The 12976-nt window shown below is 41.5% G+C and overlaps 1 protein-coding gene across 16 annotated transcripts in view; it reads left to right on the forward strand.

Annotated features, from left to right (window-relative positions):
* The window catches only part of INSC (INSC spindle orientation adaptor protein), a 136519-nt gene that overhangs the window by 14729 nt on the left and 108814 nt on the right, over positions 1-12976 (forward strand). For 4 of the 16 annotated variants that reach the window (XM_066187602.1, XM_066187596.1, XM_066187600.1 and 1 more), the window contains exons 2-3: positions 3523-3605; positions 3947-4059. The exons of 6 other annotated variants lie outside the window; for them this stretch is intronic. Coding sequence is in view for 6 of the 10 variants with exons in the window: in XM_066187596.1 (XP_066043693.1) it covers positions 3950-4059 (110 nt within the window). In the remaining 4 variants the exon portion in view is untranslated. Of the gene's footprint in view, positions 1-64; positions 132-3347; positions 3440-3522; positions 3606-3878; positions 4060-12976 lie in introns of those variants that run through there. 6 more of the 16 variants (XM_066187601.1, XM_066187609.1, XM_066187597.1 and 3 more) reach the window with 5 other exon arrangements.

Genomic DNA, 12976 nt, shown 5'->3' on the forward strand with positions numbered 1-12976 from the left:
TCTCAGAGTGCAAGGTTTACTACCAGGATAATCAGCTAGAGTGGCACGAGTGACAGCCTGCCAAATTTCTTTTGCCTCCTGTGTACCTGGCCCAATTAACTCCATTCTTCATTCTTCAGTCATCTCCCCAGGTAGCTACCTGGTCTTAATGAGCCATAAAGCACATGGCTCTGGTCCTTATGAAAATATTTTGGGGTGTAAGGGATGTCTTAGCCCTTTTCAGGAGTCTCTCAGAGTGTCAGAGGCAGCAGTGCTGTCCAAAAGGAAATTCAGAGGATGTACCTGTGCCCTCTTCCTGGTTACTGGAAGAGTCTCATTGGGTGATGTAGGCCATGAGATGAAAGCTGGATTTGTTTGGGAGAGCTGCAGAGAGCACCCAGTGGAGTAACTTCAGCTAAGCACAAAGGGAAGAACTTCAGCTGGGATTTGATACTGCTGTTCTTATCTCTCAAACAAGATTTCTTCTTTGCTCCTGCCTGCCTGCCTCCCTCCCAAGTGGGGATTAACCATAACTTTTCTAATTGGGTTTGTAAATGGATTGTGCTTAGTTACAAGTCCAGCGGCTCAATTCTTTCCCTGCCAAGGCCCCTGTGCTTCCTGGACTCCAAGCCTCCATCTGCAGAGCTCCATGGGGTGGGAGGTAGCAGGGGGCAGATGGTCTGGTCAAAGACAATCATTCCACAGACTTCAGATTCCAAAGACAAAGCTCTAGGAAGACCTGAACTTCTGCGTGTGAAGCTCCTCAGGGAGGGAAAGCACCCTGTGCTCTGATCCCAGCAGAAGGAGAGAGATCCACACCTTTTGGGTAGGCTCATGCTTGAAAACATTTTAGCAAGCTTGTGACCTTTAAAAGAGATTAGAGCTAGCTATTAGTTAATTTCTGCCTCCAAAGTTCATTTGAGTGGGTGCTCTACATTAGCTGTGAATAGTATGCAAGTGGTATTTCATAGAGATTGTGTAGAGCCAAGGAATGTATTTGATTACCTATAACTATTCCTTGGGGTCTTCCATGGAGATGTGCTTGATTAGGATATTATCCAGAGCCTCAGAGTTAAAACTATTGATTGAAACTGGAGTAGATCACTGGGACTCTGCAAAAATTTAGGGCTAAGCCAAACTTCTCAGATCCTGCCTTCCTTTGCATATTTCTGACTCTCCTTGAAAACCAGTTGCTCCCATGAGGACTGAGAATTGGACAGTTGGATTTCTGACTCATATTTTGCTGGGAAAGTTGAGATGTATTGGGATAATACACCTGCTCTGTGTCACTTTAAGTCATCTATGAAATTTAGAACATTTTGTGAATTTAAACTTGCCCAGCTCTCCTGTCATATAGGAAAAACCTGTGGAATCAAACTTGTTCCTCAAACATGCTTATTTTTGCACCTTCATCCTCAGTTAGCTCAAGGGACAAAAATCTTGTTTTGGTGGTCCTGAGATCTGTCACATGGAGCTTCACATGAAAATTTCTGATACCAGAATTCCAAATTATCAAAACTGCAGTAATTCAGAGTTACTGAGAATTTTTTTTTTTTTTCAGATCTAACAGAGACCAGGGAAAAGATACTTCTAGGGAATAGATGCTTTTTTTATACCCTCACATCCCCAGACTCTTCACTCTGGCAGAGTCCCAGTGTAGTCAGTAGAGCCCTATTAATTTGTCTCTGGCTGGGAAAAGCCCTCATAATTTTAAGTAAGTTATATCTGCATGAAGTAATAATAAAATCTGTGAACTTGTATCATACAAGCATGCCTGGAGAGGGATGAGATTGAAGGTACCAGAGGTTCTGGTATCTGTCAGATTAATTCAATCTCTCCCTGCAACCCTGAACTCGCTGACTTCTAGAATTATTAGGGAAACCCAAAATGGTGGTGGGTCACTGAGGGTTCTGATGCTTTTTGTGTTCTTGGTTCAGAAGGAGTTAAAACCAGTTCTGGAAGTGAATTGAAATATTCAGAATAAGAGTTTTCCAGAGGGGGCTGCGCTGGCTGAGGATGGACCTTGCATTTTCTGCTGCTCTCTTAAATTGTGAAAGGTGTAACAAACCCACTGGCTGTGGGGACTCCCAAGGGATAGCACACAACAAAGTAATTTGGTCTTGGCCTGGTTCAAGAATTTTCAAACAAAAGTCAAGCCTGGCTTTGAGCTGGAGCACATTCCCAGGTGGCTGAGAGCTGTCCTGCATTGTCCATGCCAGGCTGCCCAGGTCAGGACCCTGGGGAGCAGCACCCTTGATGTGACTGAGAGCATTAGCTGGGACACAGATATGCTGCCCTACTCTGGGCAGAGGAGCAGGGTCAGTGAAAACGTTTCACTGTTGTAATTTCAGCAGAGCAAACACAAAAAGGAATAAAAATCAGACCATCTGGGCAGCATGGGCTCTGCCTCCTGTTAGGGGTTTGCACACAAGAAGACAGTGCACCTTGTCTGAGGCATGAATTCTGGCTCTGGCCAGGGTTTAAATCCCCGTTTCTTTCCATAGCCATGCACAAGGTACACCCTCTCTCACCAGCCCTGTGTCTCCTCTCGTGAGGATGAAATCTTCCTTCTCCAGGTTTTGCTGTGGGGCAGCAGCTGCCAAGGTCCTGGTGCTGCAGGGAGGTCATTTCCAGGGCCAGACCCAGAGAGGCAAAAGCAGGAATGCTGAACAAACCTTGGAAAAAGCTGATCATCCCTTGGCTAAAGCCTTTATTCCTCTAGCCTGCTGAAGGTCTGCTGAGGGAGCCAGAGGAACTCATGCGGCTCTGCCTCCAGCTGTGAGTGCCTGGCGCAGGAGCTAAAACTCACTCAGCCAGTATGGCTGTGTCTGTTGTCTTATCCACTCTGAAATACGTCCTCCCATGCTAATGGTGCTTTTCACATATGTCAGAAGTGATATATGATTGATAAGTAAGGGTATTTCAGGTGCTGCTTTCGATGCTGTGCAGGCTGAGTCCTTGCTGCAGGTGGGAACTGCTCTGGGGTCCTGACTGCAGCACACCGAGCTGGTGACAAAGCATAAAAAATTACATTCAAAAAGTGTCTGGGAAGCATTTCTGCTGAACAAAACCCATTGCAAGTAGTGTGTTTCCAGCCAGTGAGGGCCGCTTTAGTAATTGCTTTTCTGTTAGCTAATTTCTGTCCTTAGGAGGAAGTGGCTTCCTTCCTCTCTTCATTTAATTCCTTTGCCGTGTTGACCTTCACCTGTGTGACTGGCTCCCTGAAATCCTCTCCGGAGGATCAGTGTCAGTTCTAATAAGCCAGCTGTCACTTTACACCAAACAGAAAGTAAGCGTTCCATTTGTTAAATGGGCCAGGAGAACCCAGAGGCTTTTTCTACCATCCTTGGGGTTTTTTTTTTCCCTAGGAGAAAGTGTTTTTACTTTGACGTGGCTGAAAGTGCATAAAGCGGATTTGAAGCTGCAGATTTAAGTGTCTTGAATGAAGACTGCCTGCCATGTAAGGCTTTTCTTTATTTATCAGCTGTGCTGAAATGCGATCAGAGGCACAGGATCTGGACACGAGTTTTCTTGTGTTTCCAGTCAGAAGATAAGGGATGCTCCGTGTGAGGAACACACTGGGAATTTCTTTCCTTTAGAAAGCTGCACAGGAAGACACAGGAAAAGTAAGATTGTTATACTGAGCTCTTGGCTGCCGATGCAGGGTGCAACACTGCTTCTTGGGAGTTTTGCCATTGACTTGATTACAAGCAGGACAGATTTTCTGTCACAGCTGTTTATTTATTGCTCCCCTTCTACTGCTCTTTGGTGCTGACAAGCACAACCTGTGCCTCTCCACCAGCTTGCACAGGTGGGTTATATTTGCACCACTAAGCATGGGAAGTATTTGAGAGTGGGAGTGAAGGGGAGCACTGTATTTTTGTGCCTTTCACCCGGTAGCTGGGGTCTGAATTCAGCAGCTTGTGGAGCACAGGTTTTAAATGATGCCTGACAAATGTGAACTCAGTGTATGTCACTGACTGACCACCACTGGAGAGCACCTCGAGACAGGAAAAGCAAGTGGCAGCTCTGGCACGTGGGAGGAAGGACATGGTCTTTTTCCATGAACCTGGAAGTTGTGTGAGTATGGCTGCTTCTGGGGATTTGACCCTGTGGTGGGGATTTTGAAGCAGAAAAGAGGGGCTGTGTGTGGAGTCAGATGAAGATGAAGCATTGCCCACTGGCTCTGCAGCTGAGCTCTGTGAAGCCAGCCCCTCTCCTCAGGAAAGGTGAGGCCATGCTCCTCAGGGCAGCTCAGAGCCTTTGTCACAGTGTTGTTATCCCACGGGCTCTCCTCTCCCTGTGGGCAACCTCCCAGGGACTGTTCAAACTTCTGTCACCGCTGTTCCTTTGCCAACCGGGGCTAAGGGACAGCAAGCTGCTTAGTCCATGTTACAGGAGGCTGCCCAAGCTTTACCCTGGAGATGATCCTTTCTCCTTCCTGGCTGCAGAAGTGGGGAGGGCAACTTGTGTCTTTGTTCCTCTGGGCATTTATTTTGTCCTTGTCTCATGATCTGCATAGGCTGGAGGCTTCGGGCCAAAACCTTTCTTCATTAGCACCCTAATTTATACTCTAAACTAAGTGTTTTCAGTAACTGAAATAGGTATCTGAGAATGATTTCAGGATATTTAAATCTAGTTAAGTATCCAATATGCCCTCAGCCTGAGTGAGCTTTGAAACTCTGTATGTATGACAAATATACATCTGTCTTCTCTGTGTCTTCCCATGTATGGGGAAATGCCTTAAAAACTTCAAATCTGTGCTTGACCCTGCTCTGCAATAAGCAAACTGCAAAGAGAGGGTTCTGGCTTTGTTTGTTCAGATTTTGTGTTGGCTTTTTTCTTGGATGTGTTCCTAAGGCTGTGACTTGCAGAGAGGGGTGAATTTGATATTTAATAGTGGTTAATTTTTTTTTGGCCACCCTTGGTCCACTTCAACCAGCTACAAAAGGGGACTACCTAATCTTTAGACCTTCCCCTTTCCCCAAAACTTCTGGCCACAGCAATTCTGCACCTTAAATAAAGTCTCAGTAATCATTAAGCCACACAGCTTTGAATAATTGACTTTCTCAACAACAGCTGAAGTTTGTGGCTTTTCAAGTGAGTGGAACTGGAGCCCACGGAATCATTGTCTGTTCAGGGCACTGCCCAGGTGGGAAGCGGTGCTGGATAATGAACCAAAACTTTGTGTGTATATATATACAAAGGATAGCGTCATTTTCAGGAGATCTAGGATTGAATTTGTCTTAAATGAAAGTATGTATATAAGTATATGTCTATACAAACTTATATATGGGACCAATAACAGATAATTGGCCAGAAAAATGTGTAAGCAACACATGTCTTTCAGCATGTGCTACTTGGATGTAAACCTAGAAAAACAAGAGAGGTTCTTTTATGGTTAGATCTCAACATGTAAGGGAATTAATTTGTAGACTCGGTGTAGTTCCTTGCTGTTATGGTTGGAAAATAGGCAACACACAATTCAAAAGATAGTTTAGACCTTTTATCTTTGATAAAACTCGGTCTATGTCCTTCCCCGAGGATGTGAGTACAGTTGCTAATTAGGAAAGTGAAATGTTTCCTTGTGTAGGGACAAGACTCTGAAGACAGTTAATTCAGTATGCTCTGAGAGTACTGAAACTGGGCCACAGAACACTTGTTGATGTTTAATCAAATTGTGGTTTATGGACTCAGACTTCCTTCTGAACTTTATATTACTTAGAGCCTGTCTAAGTGACAGTTTCTATCCTAGAACCAGAAGCCCATTTTGAAGTGATATATCACATTTTTCATAGTGAGCCTACCTATTGCAGAACTTTTCCCTGTCCCAGATGTAGGGATTTTACTATTTGTATTCTGCATGCATGAATTAATAAAATATATAGATATTCTTTTTAGTAACTTGTGATCCAAATGTGGATTTAAGGCTGTATAATCTTGGATGTTATAAAAACACCTTGGAGGAGCAGATTTAAAACATCAGCATCCTCAAATTGTCTCATTTTAAATGTTCTCATTATTTTTGGCTGGAACACCACCTTACTCTCATCATTTACACTAGCCTCTCTACAAGCCAGTTGTGAGAAAGCTTTCCTGGCCAGAAAACTCTCTTCCATATGTTAAGGATTAACTGGTTTAGTAACTTTAGGACTGCATTTCCCTTTCCTAACTGTATTCCTCAAAAAAATGCTGTAAATAGGAATCCATAGCAATCACTGAGTGTGATGGTCCTGAGTGCCCTGCTCCAGAGGCACCACCTGTGCAAAGGAGTCAAGCTCTTGGGAAATGAGTTACAATAAGAAAAGAAACAAAACCAAGCCTCAGCTGGCCAGACAGTCAACAATGGGTGATTTGGTGAGGAAATCTAAATCACTGCTTTTTAAACCCAGTGTCATTTTGAAATTAGTAATGTGTTTGAAGCCGGGATAAATCTTAAATATGCTTCCTGGTAAAGTGTCCCCTAAGCTTTTACTGCTATTTTTTTCCCTCTACAAACGGAGAGGCAATTAACTGCCTGTAAAATGCAGGATTTGGAGAGAAAATTGATTATGTACTGTATGTGCTAACCTAGCTCTGCATTTACAAACTGCAACTGAGCTTGTAATGAGTGACTCTTATCAAAACTAGGCATGAATATTTGCCTTGATTCCCATGTAGCAGTTGTTTTTTTTATTCTTTGGAAGGTGGGGTGACTAGTTAAATAATTATTTTTTTCCTGCTCAATTAGAAATAGGTGTACATGCTAGCTGGGTTTATTTTTAGGGGGAATGGAGTATGAAAAAAGAAGCTTGGCTCAAAACTACTGTGTGAGTGGAAAACGTGTTCCCAAGTGTGTGTTAGGATTAATACAGCCAACACCTGTGAAAGCCTGTTTCAGTCAAAAAGCAGATGATGTAAATTCCTTAGTAAGTAATTTGGAACTAGTATTCTTCTGAGTGTATAAATCTGTCCTCTACATCCCTTTTTTCTTTGAAGCCCCCCAGATCTCCTTTTCTGTCTCTAAAATGATCCCCAAGCTCTCGCTGTATGTTGATCCAAAACAGAATACAGCTTCCCATTGAGACCTTTGGAACAGCTGTGTACAGCAGAGATTACCTCCTGTTGGGTCTGTTAATCTCCAGCAAAAGCTGTCATTTATACAATTATTATTGTAGTAGCCTGCAGGACTCAGCACACGTTGCAGGAAGGCCAATGATGAAAGAGGCCTGGGTGCTACACACAGGTCCAAAATGATGTAAGAGTAAACTGTAGTGCTGGTGAGTGTCTTGTTGGATTGAAGGGTGGGAATGGGACCACAATACTCATTGTCTTGGCCTGAGTGTCATGGAGAAGACTTTGTGCAGATGTGGAAACAGAGAGAGGAAATGTTGCAAATTATCAGGACTACTATGAAGTCCTTTGCTCACCTGTTAGTGTTGCTAATAAAGTACAACAGTTTGATCACAGTAATGAATGTGCCACTTCTGGATTTTTTTTTTTTAAACAAAAACTGGGCAAGGCCCCCAGGGAGGACAGAGGTGCTGCATTTCTTTCAGATTGAAAATTTTAATTTCTAATGCTTCTGGATCCTCCATACTCCCATCATGGTGGTGAGTGGAAGTCAAACCACCACCTTAATTTTTATGCTGCTTTGGGCATGGTAATAACCAAGGTGAGGTTTGATGAAGATTGACAGAAATGTTCTGGTTACGGCACAGGTCCTTGTCCAAATTAAAGTCAAAGGTGGAAAGCTGCTCTCTGGGTGCTAAGGATTGTGTTTTGTTACTGCGCTAATAGATGAGAGAGAAATTTAATTTCTTTATGAAGTATCTTCATTCAATTGTCTATAGGGATTTATTTTAAGACAAAAAAAAAAAAAAAAAACAAACACCAAAAGCCTTGTTCTAGAGGTGAAAGGAACAGTAGGACTTCAGGATCCTATAAATCGCTTTCCAAAAATGATCCTCCTCATAAACTGCATAGGGTGAACACTATTCTTGTCTCTTTTGAATTACAACTTTTAGTGAGGATGTGGGTACCTGCTGTGCAGTAGTCAAGAGCAGTGCTGAAGCTCATGCTTCCATCTCCCACTAAAACCCCACACTCACAGGAAAAATGACTTGGTGGCAAGATGTGATCCAGATAATGCCATTGGGTTGAAGAGTATTCTTTTCTTTGTCATGGTTCCTCGGTGATTTCCATGGATAAACATGCCATCAAAATGAGGTGTGCATTTTCCTAGAGTTGAGGTTATTTCACAAGCACCTGGTGGTAGATTTGGAGTTATTTCTGTGCAGAAGCTGGCAAGCATGCCTCAAGGACAGACAGAAGAATAGTTTTAGATTTATTCAGGTTCCCTATGCCTTGAGTCCCTCTTCATGGTTTCTGCCTTTATGATCCTAATTGACAGCTCTTACATTTAATAGCTTGAGATGATTTCGGCTTTTCTCTTTAAAACTTCCATGTTTTTGGACCCAGATAGGAAGTCTCATTATATTTTTTTATTTTCAGCAGAATTTTACTTGTTATTCTCAAAACCTGAGCACAGCAAACTATATCACAAAATAATAGTAAATAAAACTTATTTTAAACCAAACACAAATTTTGTATAATATCGTGAGTCTCTGTACCCTTTTGTCAAAGGCAGAGTACAGTTTAATGGACTTTCAAAATAGAAAAACTAAATTCATCAGATATATTTGTATGGAAAACAAGTGAGGCACTTCTTATCACATGAATAAATTGTTCCTTTAGAAAATTGTTTTGCACCATTATGGTTTCAAGTACCATTTATGTAACGTACTAATGAGAGGCCTCTGTAGCAGCTAACACACCAGGTATGGAAAGGGATCAAAATTCCCAATTCCTTTCAAAAGTGAATACAGTGTGTCAGAAAGGAGAGGAGAAGGGGAAAAGAGCAAGGAACTAGAACTCTTTAATAATAATAGCTGTGAACTAGGCTGGGGAGAAAAGTTCCTATGAAAGGGTAATACACAGAGTTTTTCACACTGCCTCAAGGTGTTTTTTTTTTTTCTAAAAATAAGTTCAAGATTTATAAAGATTTTTTCAATTTAATTTTTTAATTTTTTTTTCCTTCTCTCTCTCCCCTCTCACAGCCTAGGTACCTCCAAGATAAATTGAAGGAATGGACACGGGGTAATTGGTTTGAAGAAAAGGAGATGGGGAGGCAAAAATTGAATCATCTTGCTAAAGAGGGAGTTTCTTGAAGGAGGGAACTGGCCTATCACAGTGTTGTAAAAGTGTTATGTGAACTTTCAGGCTGTACAGTCTCAATGGTTTTATTAGTTCTTGCATATGCTAGATATAAGTAAATGTAACTCTAGAATGTGGATAAATAATGAAGTGCAACTTTATGTGCCAAATCAATACGTTCATTACTTGTTATGGATTTGATTCCATAAACAAAGTGCCCATGGGTGGAGATGAGATCATATCTGAAATACCAGACAAAGTCTGTCATGGTTCCAGGCCTCTGCAAAGCAATGCCTGACTCTGCAGTGCCTGCCTCCCTTTGACCTGCCTGATGGCTGGTAGTTTTGGAAAGAATATTTCAAGTTGGTGGATGTTCCTCTTTTATTTATTTATTTTTTTCTTCCTTTCCTTCCCAGAAAGCCCAAAGGCCCCAGGCCAGGGTCTTCATGGAGGGGAGACTTGTAGTTTGGCTGGCTCAACCTCTAATTTACTGAGGCTGAGCTGCTTTAGAATTTCCAGTAAAAAACAAAAAGTACTTTTTATTTTTATTTTGATTGCTGTGGAGTTTAACTGCCTCAAACTGGGGCCAGCCTTTGTTCTGTCTAGCAGTTAAGTACCTCTGGCATTTATGATAGCCTGCAATTACTGTACAAACTATCATTTTTCCATTTCAAAAGTTAGCATTTCTCCACGCTTGCAGCATTATCTCAGATGCCACAATTATGTGCATCCTCAGGAGGAGGAAATGGCTGTGGCACATCCCATACTGTGGTGTGGTGAGTGTAGGGAAATGCATTTTGGGGTCTCCTGTGATAAGTGTCCTTGTGGAGTCAGGTTTTCATAAATGTCTGATGAGAAGTTAGTTCACAGCACATACTTGTAGTGCCTTTTCCTAGGAAGATTTGAAACTATTAATTCTCAAGTGATTAAAACGTATATCTAGGAAAGGGAAATATGGGATAGATTGTAGGAAAAATAAACTAGTGAATACCCAAAGTCTCATTTAGCCTTAGGCACACTTGAGAACATGATCCAGGAGACAAGAAGGACCAAAAGGTGTTTCTAAGTAGGCAATGGTGTCTGACACTTTAAAACCAATGTGCAAGGAGAGCACTTCCTATTGGAACTGCTAAAAGAGCAGATTGGCTGTGGCAAACCTGGGAAAACTGTGTTGTGCTTGATTTGTTTGTTCTGATTTGCTCTTTGGCTTCCTGGAATTTTTTGAGTTCAAGCTCAAATATGTGGTACCTACAAGCAAAGAAAGAATAAATCCCTACCTTGCCTTTTTGCCAGCGGTTTGCTATTTATTTTTTCAGGCAATATGCAATCTGCATATGACACAGAGCATGTGGGAAGGCAGGGATTTCGTCATTGATCTCAGATGAGCTGGGTTCCTGATGGCTTCAGTGCTCTGGAAACTGAGGGATATTTGCAGAGGGATTTGGATTCATAAGATCTGCTGCAAAAATAGATGCAATTTTAACAAAACCTTTCACAAGAGGCATATAAATTCTTCTGCCTTTTGCCAATGTATTAACTAAGGCTGTTGAGAAGTTATGTCAATCTCTCCTTTTCCAGGAGCTGTGGGGGAGAACTATGCTACAGCCTTTGAGTATGACAGCTTTCTATTCTTGTAGAGTTAATCTGCCAAGTGAACTTTTTAATGAGTATCTTTTTAAAAGTATGCGATTGTTTATTATGCAAAAGTAGAACAAGATCACTGTTAGTTTATTTTTCTTTAATGTTAGTGTAACCATGTTCAAATGCTTTGATAGTTTAATGTACTAGGATGGCTAAATACTTTAGTTTTTCTTTTTTGCTCTTTCATGACTTTGCGACAGCTGGGAAATGCTTCATTCTGCATAGAGAGTGGAATCAGTTGCGTTTATTGTTGAACAATATAGTGCTGATTTGGTGAAGAAGAGATTAAAAAACCCAGGGAAATAAAATCCTAAAGCCTGGCTGACATCATTGTTTAGCACCTCGTTTGATATAGGAAGTCTTGTCTCCTCCTCAAAGTTCTTTGGAGTTCAGGACAGGCCTGTCTAGTGTTGTGTGCTTGTCCTGGTCTGTTCCATGGCTTTGCTCTCTGGTAGAAGGGAGGTTGCAACCCCTTCCTGCTGCAGCATCACTGCCCAAGGCCTTCTCTCCCAAAGACCACACACAGTTTTATGTGGCTTCTGCTGTAATAAATCACATAAAGCAGCCACTCATACAGGGCTTGTAAAAGCTGACTTTGTGTTTAGTCTCAGTGGTGGTCTGGATAGTGCTGGTTCTCCATGCATCTGCTGGATTTTATTGGAGAAAAAATTTTTAATTTATATTTTAAACGTTGTCCATTTGATCATTGCCCTGGAAGCTGACAACACTTTGAAAAGAGAGATTTGCTCTGCGTTTTAATTTGTGCAGTTAATGATACGTTTACATGGGAGGTGGTTAAATGCACAGTGGTTTCTTAACGTATTTATAAAAATACAGTGGATGACCAGTTAGAGAAATTAATCACAAAACGATGAAAAGTCTAGTAGAAATTTAACTATGAGTGAAAATAGATTCAGTTCTGTGCATGTGGGCATCAGAGCTGGTGAGTGATCTGGAGCACAAGTCCTGTGAGGAAATGGCTGAGGGAGCTGGAGAAGAGGAGGCTCAGGGTGGTCCTTATTGCTCTTTCCAACCGCCTGAGAAGAGATGTGGGGTCGGCCTCTTCCCTCAGCAACCAGTGACAGGATGGGATGGAATGGCCTTAGGCTGCAGCAAGGGAGGTTGGACATCAGGAGAATTTCTTCATGGAAAAGGCCAAGCATTTGGAATGAGTGGAGTTGCCATCCCTGGGAGTGTTGAAGAGGTGACTGCAGTTTCAAAGGAGTTTTCCCTGGTCCAACAAAACTTTGGTGATGAATGGAAGTGCTTGTGCTGACAAGAAGTTGCTAGGTTTGCTCAATAAATATTGTTTTTTTCTTTTTATTTTATTTAAAAGGAGGGGATACAATCTTACATCATACCATATTTTTTTTTCCTAGAAACCTGGCTTTCAAATCACAGTGTAAGTATTCAATTTTGATATTCAAAATACCCATTTGTGCCAGTAGTTTCTGTATAGGGGAGCAGGGGCTGACTGATTAAATTGCAGATGGTTGTGAGCCACCATGCTGTGTCACCCCCACAGTGTGCTGACACAGTGCTCATGTGTTTGGCAACTGTCTTTTCCCACAGATATGTAACCCATTGCACCACCTCTTTTTACCAGAACAGGAAAGGATGTGCACAGATGCTTTAGGATATTGGTAAAGAGTGAAAAAAACTTGCTTATATACAAAAGAAGCCTTTATTTTTTTCATCCTTGTTCTCTTTTCTTTTTCTTTTTTTCTAAGTGATAAGCTAATTTTTATCTGAGCTTGAGTTGTAAGTTCATTCTTCCTTGTTTAACTTGTTATTCACAAGATCCTTTCCACTTCTGCAGCTTTTTCTATGTGAATCCATGTTTTCTTTTGCAAGATCACCCTTTGCCTACAACTACACATTTTTGGTACTGTTTCTTCATTGAGACACACGTCTAAAGACTTGGTGGCTCTGCATTTTGTTTCTAGTATGAAATCTGTGAAGATCTGCACAACACATTGCTGTGTCTCTTACTTTGTCATTGGAAATAGATTGCCAGCTACAATCTGTGTGAATTTAATTTGTCTAAAAAAATGTGTTGGCCAAATTTTCACATTTTAGAGTTATTCAATTTACCCTAATGGTCTTTAACTGAGAGTTATGTTCACACAGTAGAGGATAAAATAGACTGATTTTTTTTTTC

Source organism: Chamaea fasciata, unplaced genomic scaffold (assembly GCF_029207755.1).
Source record: "Chamaea fasciata isolate MVZ Bird 193981 ecotype frontalis unplaced genomic scaffold, bChaFas1.0.hap1 SCAF_7, whole genome shotgun sequence".
Lineage (NCBI taxonomy): Eukaryota > Metazoa > Chordata > Aves > Passeriformes > Sylviidae > Chamaea > Chamaea fasciata.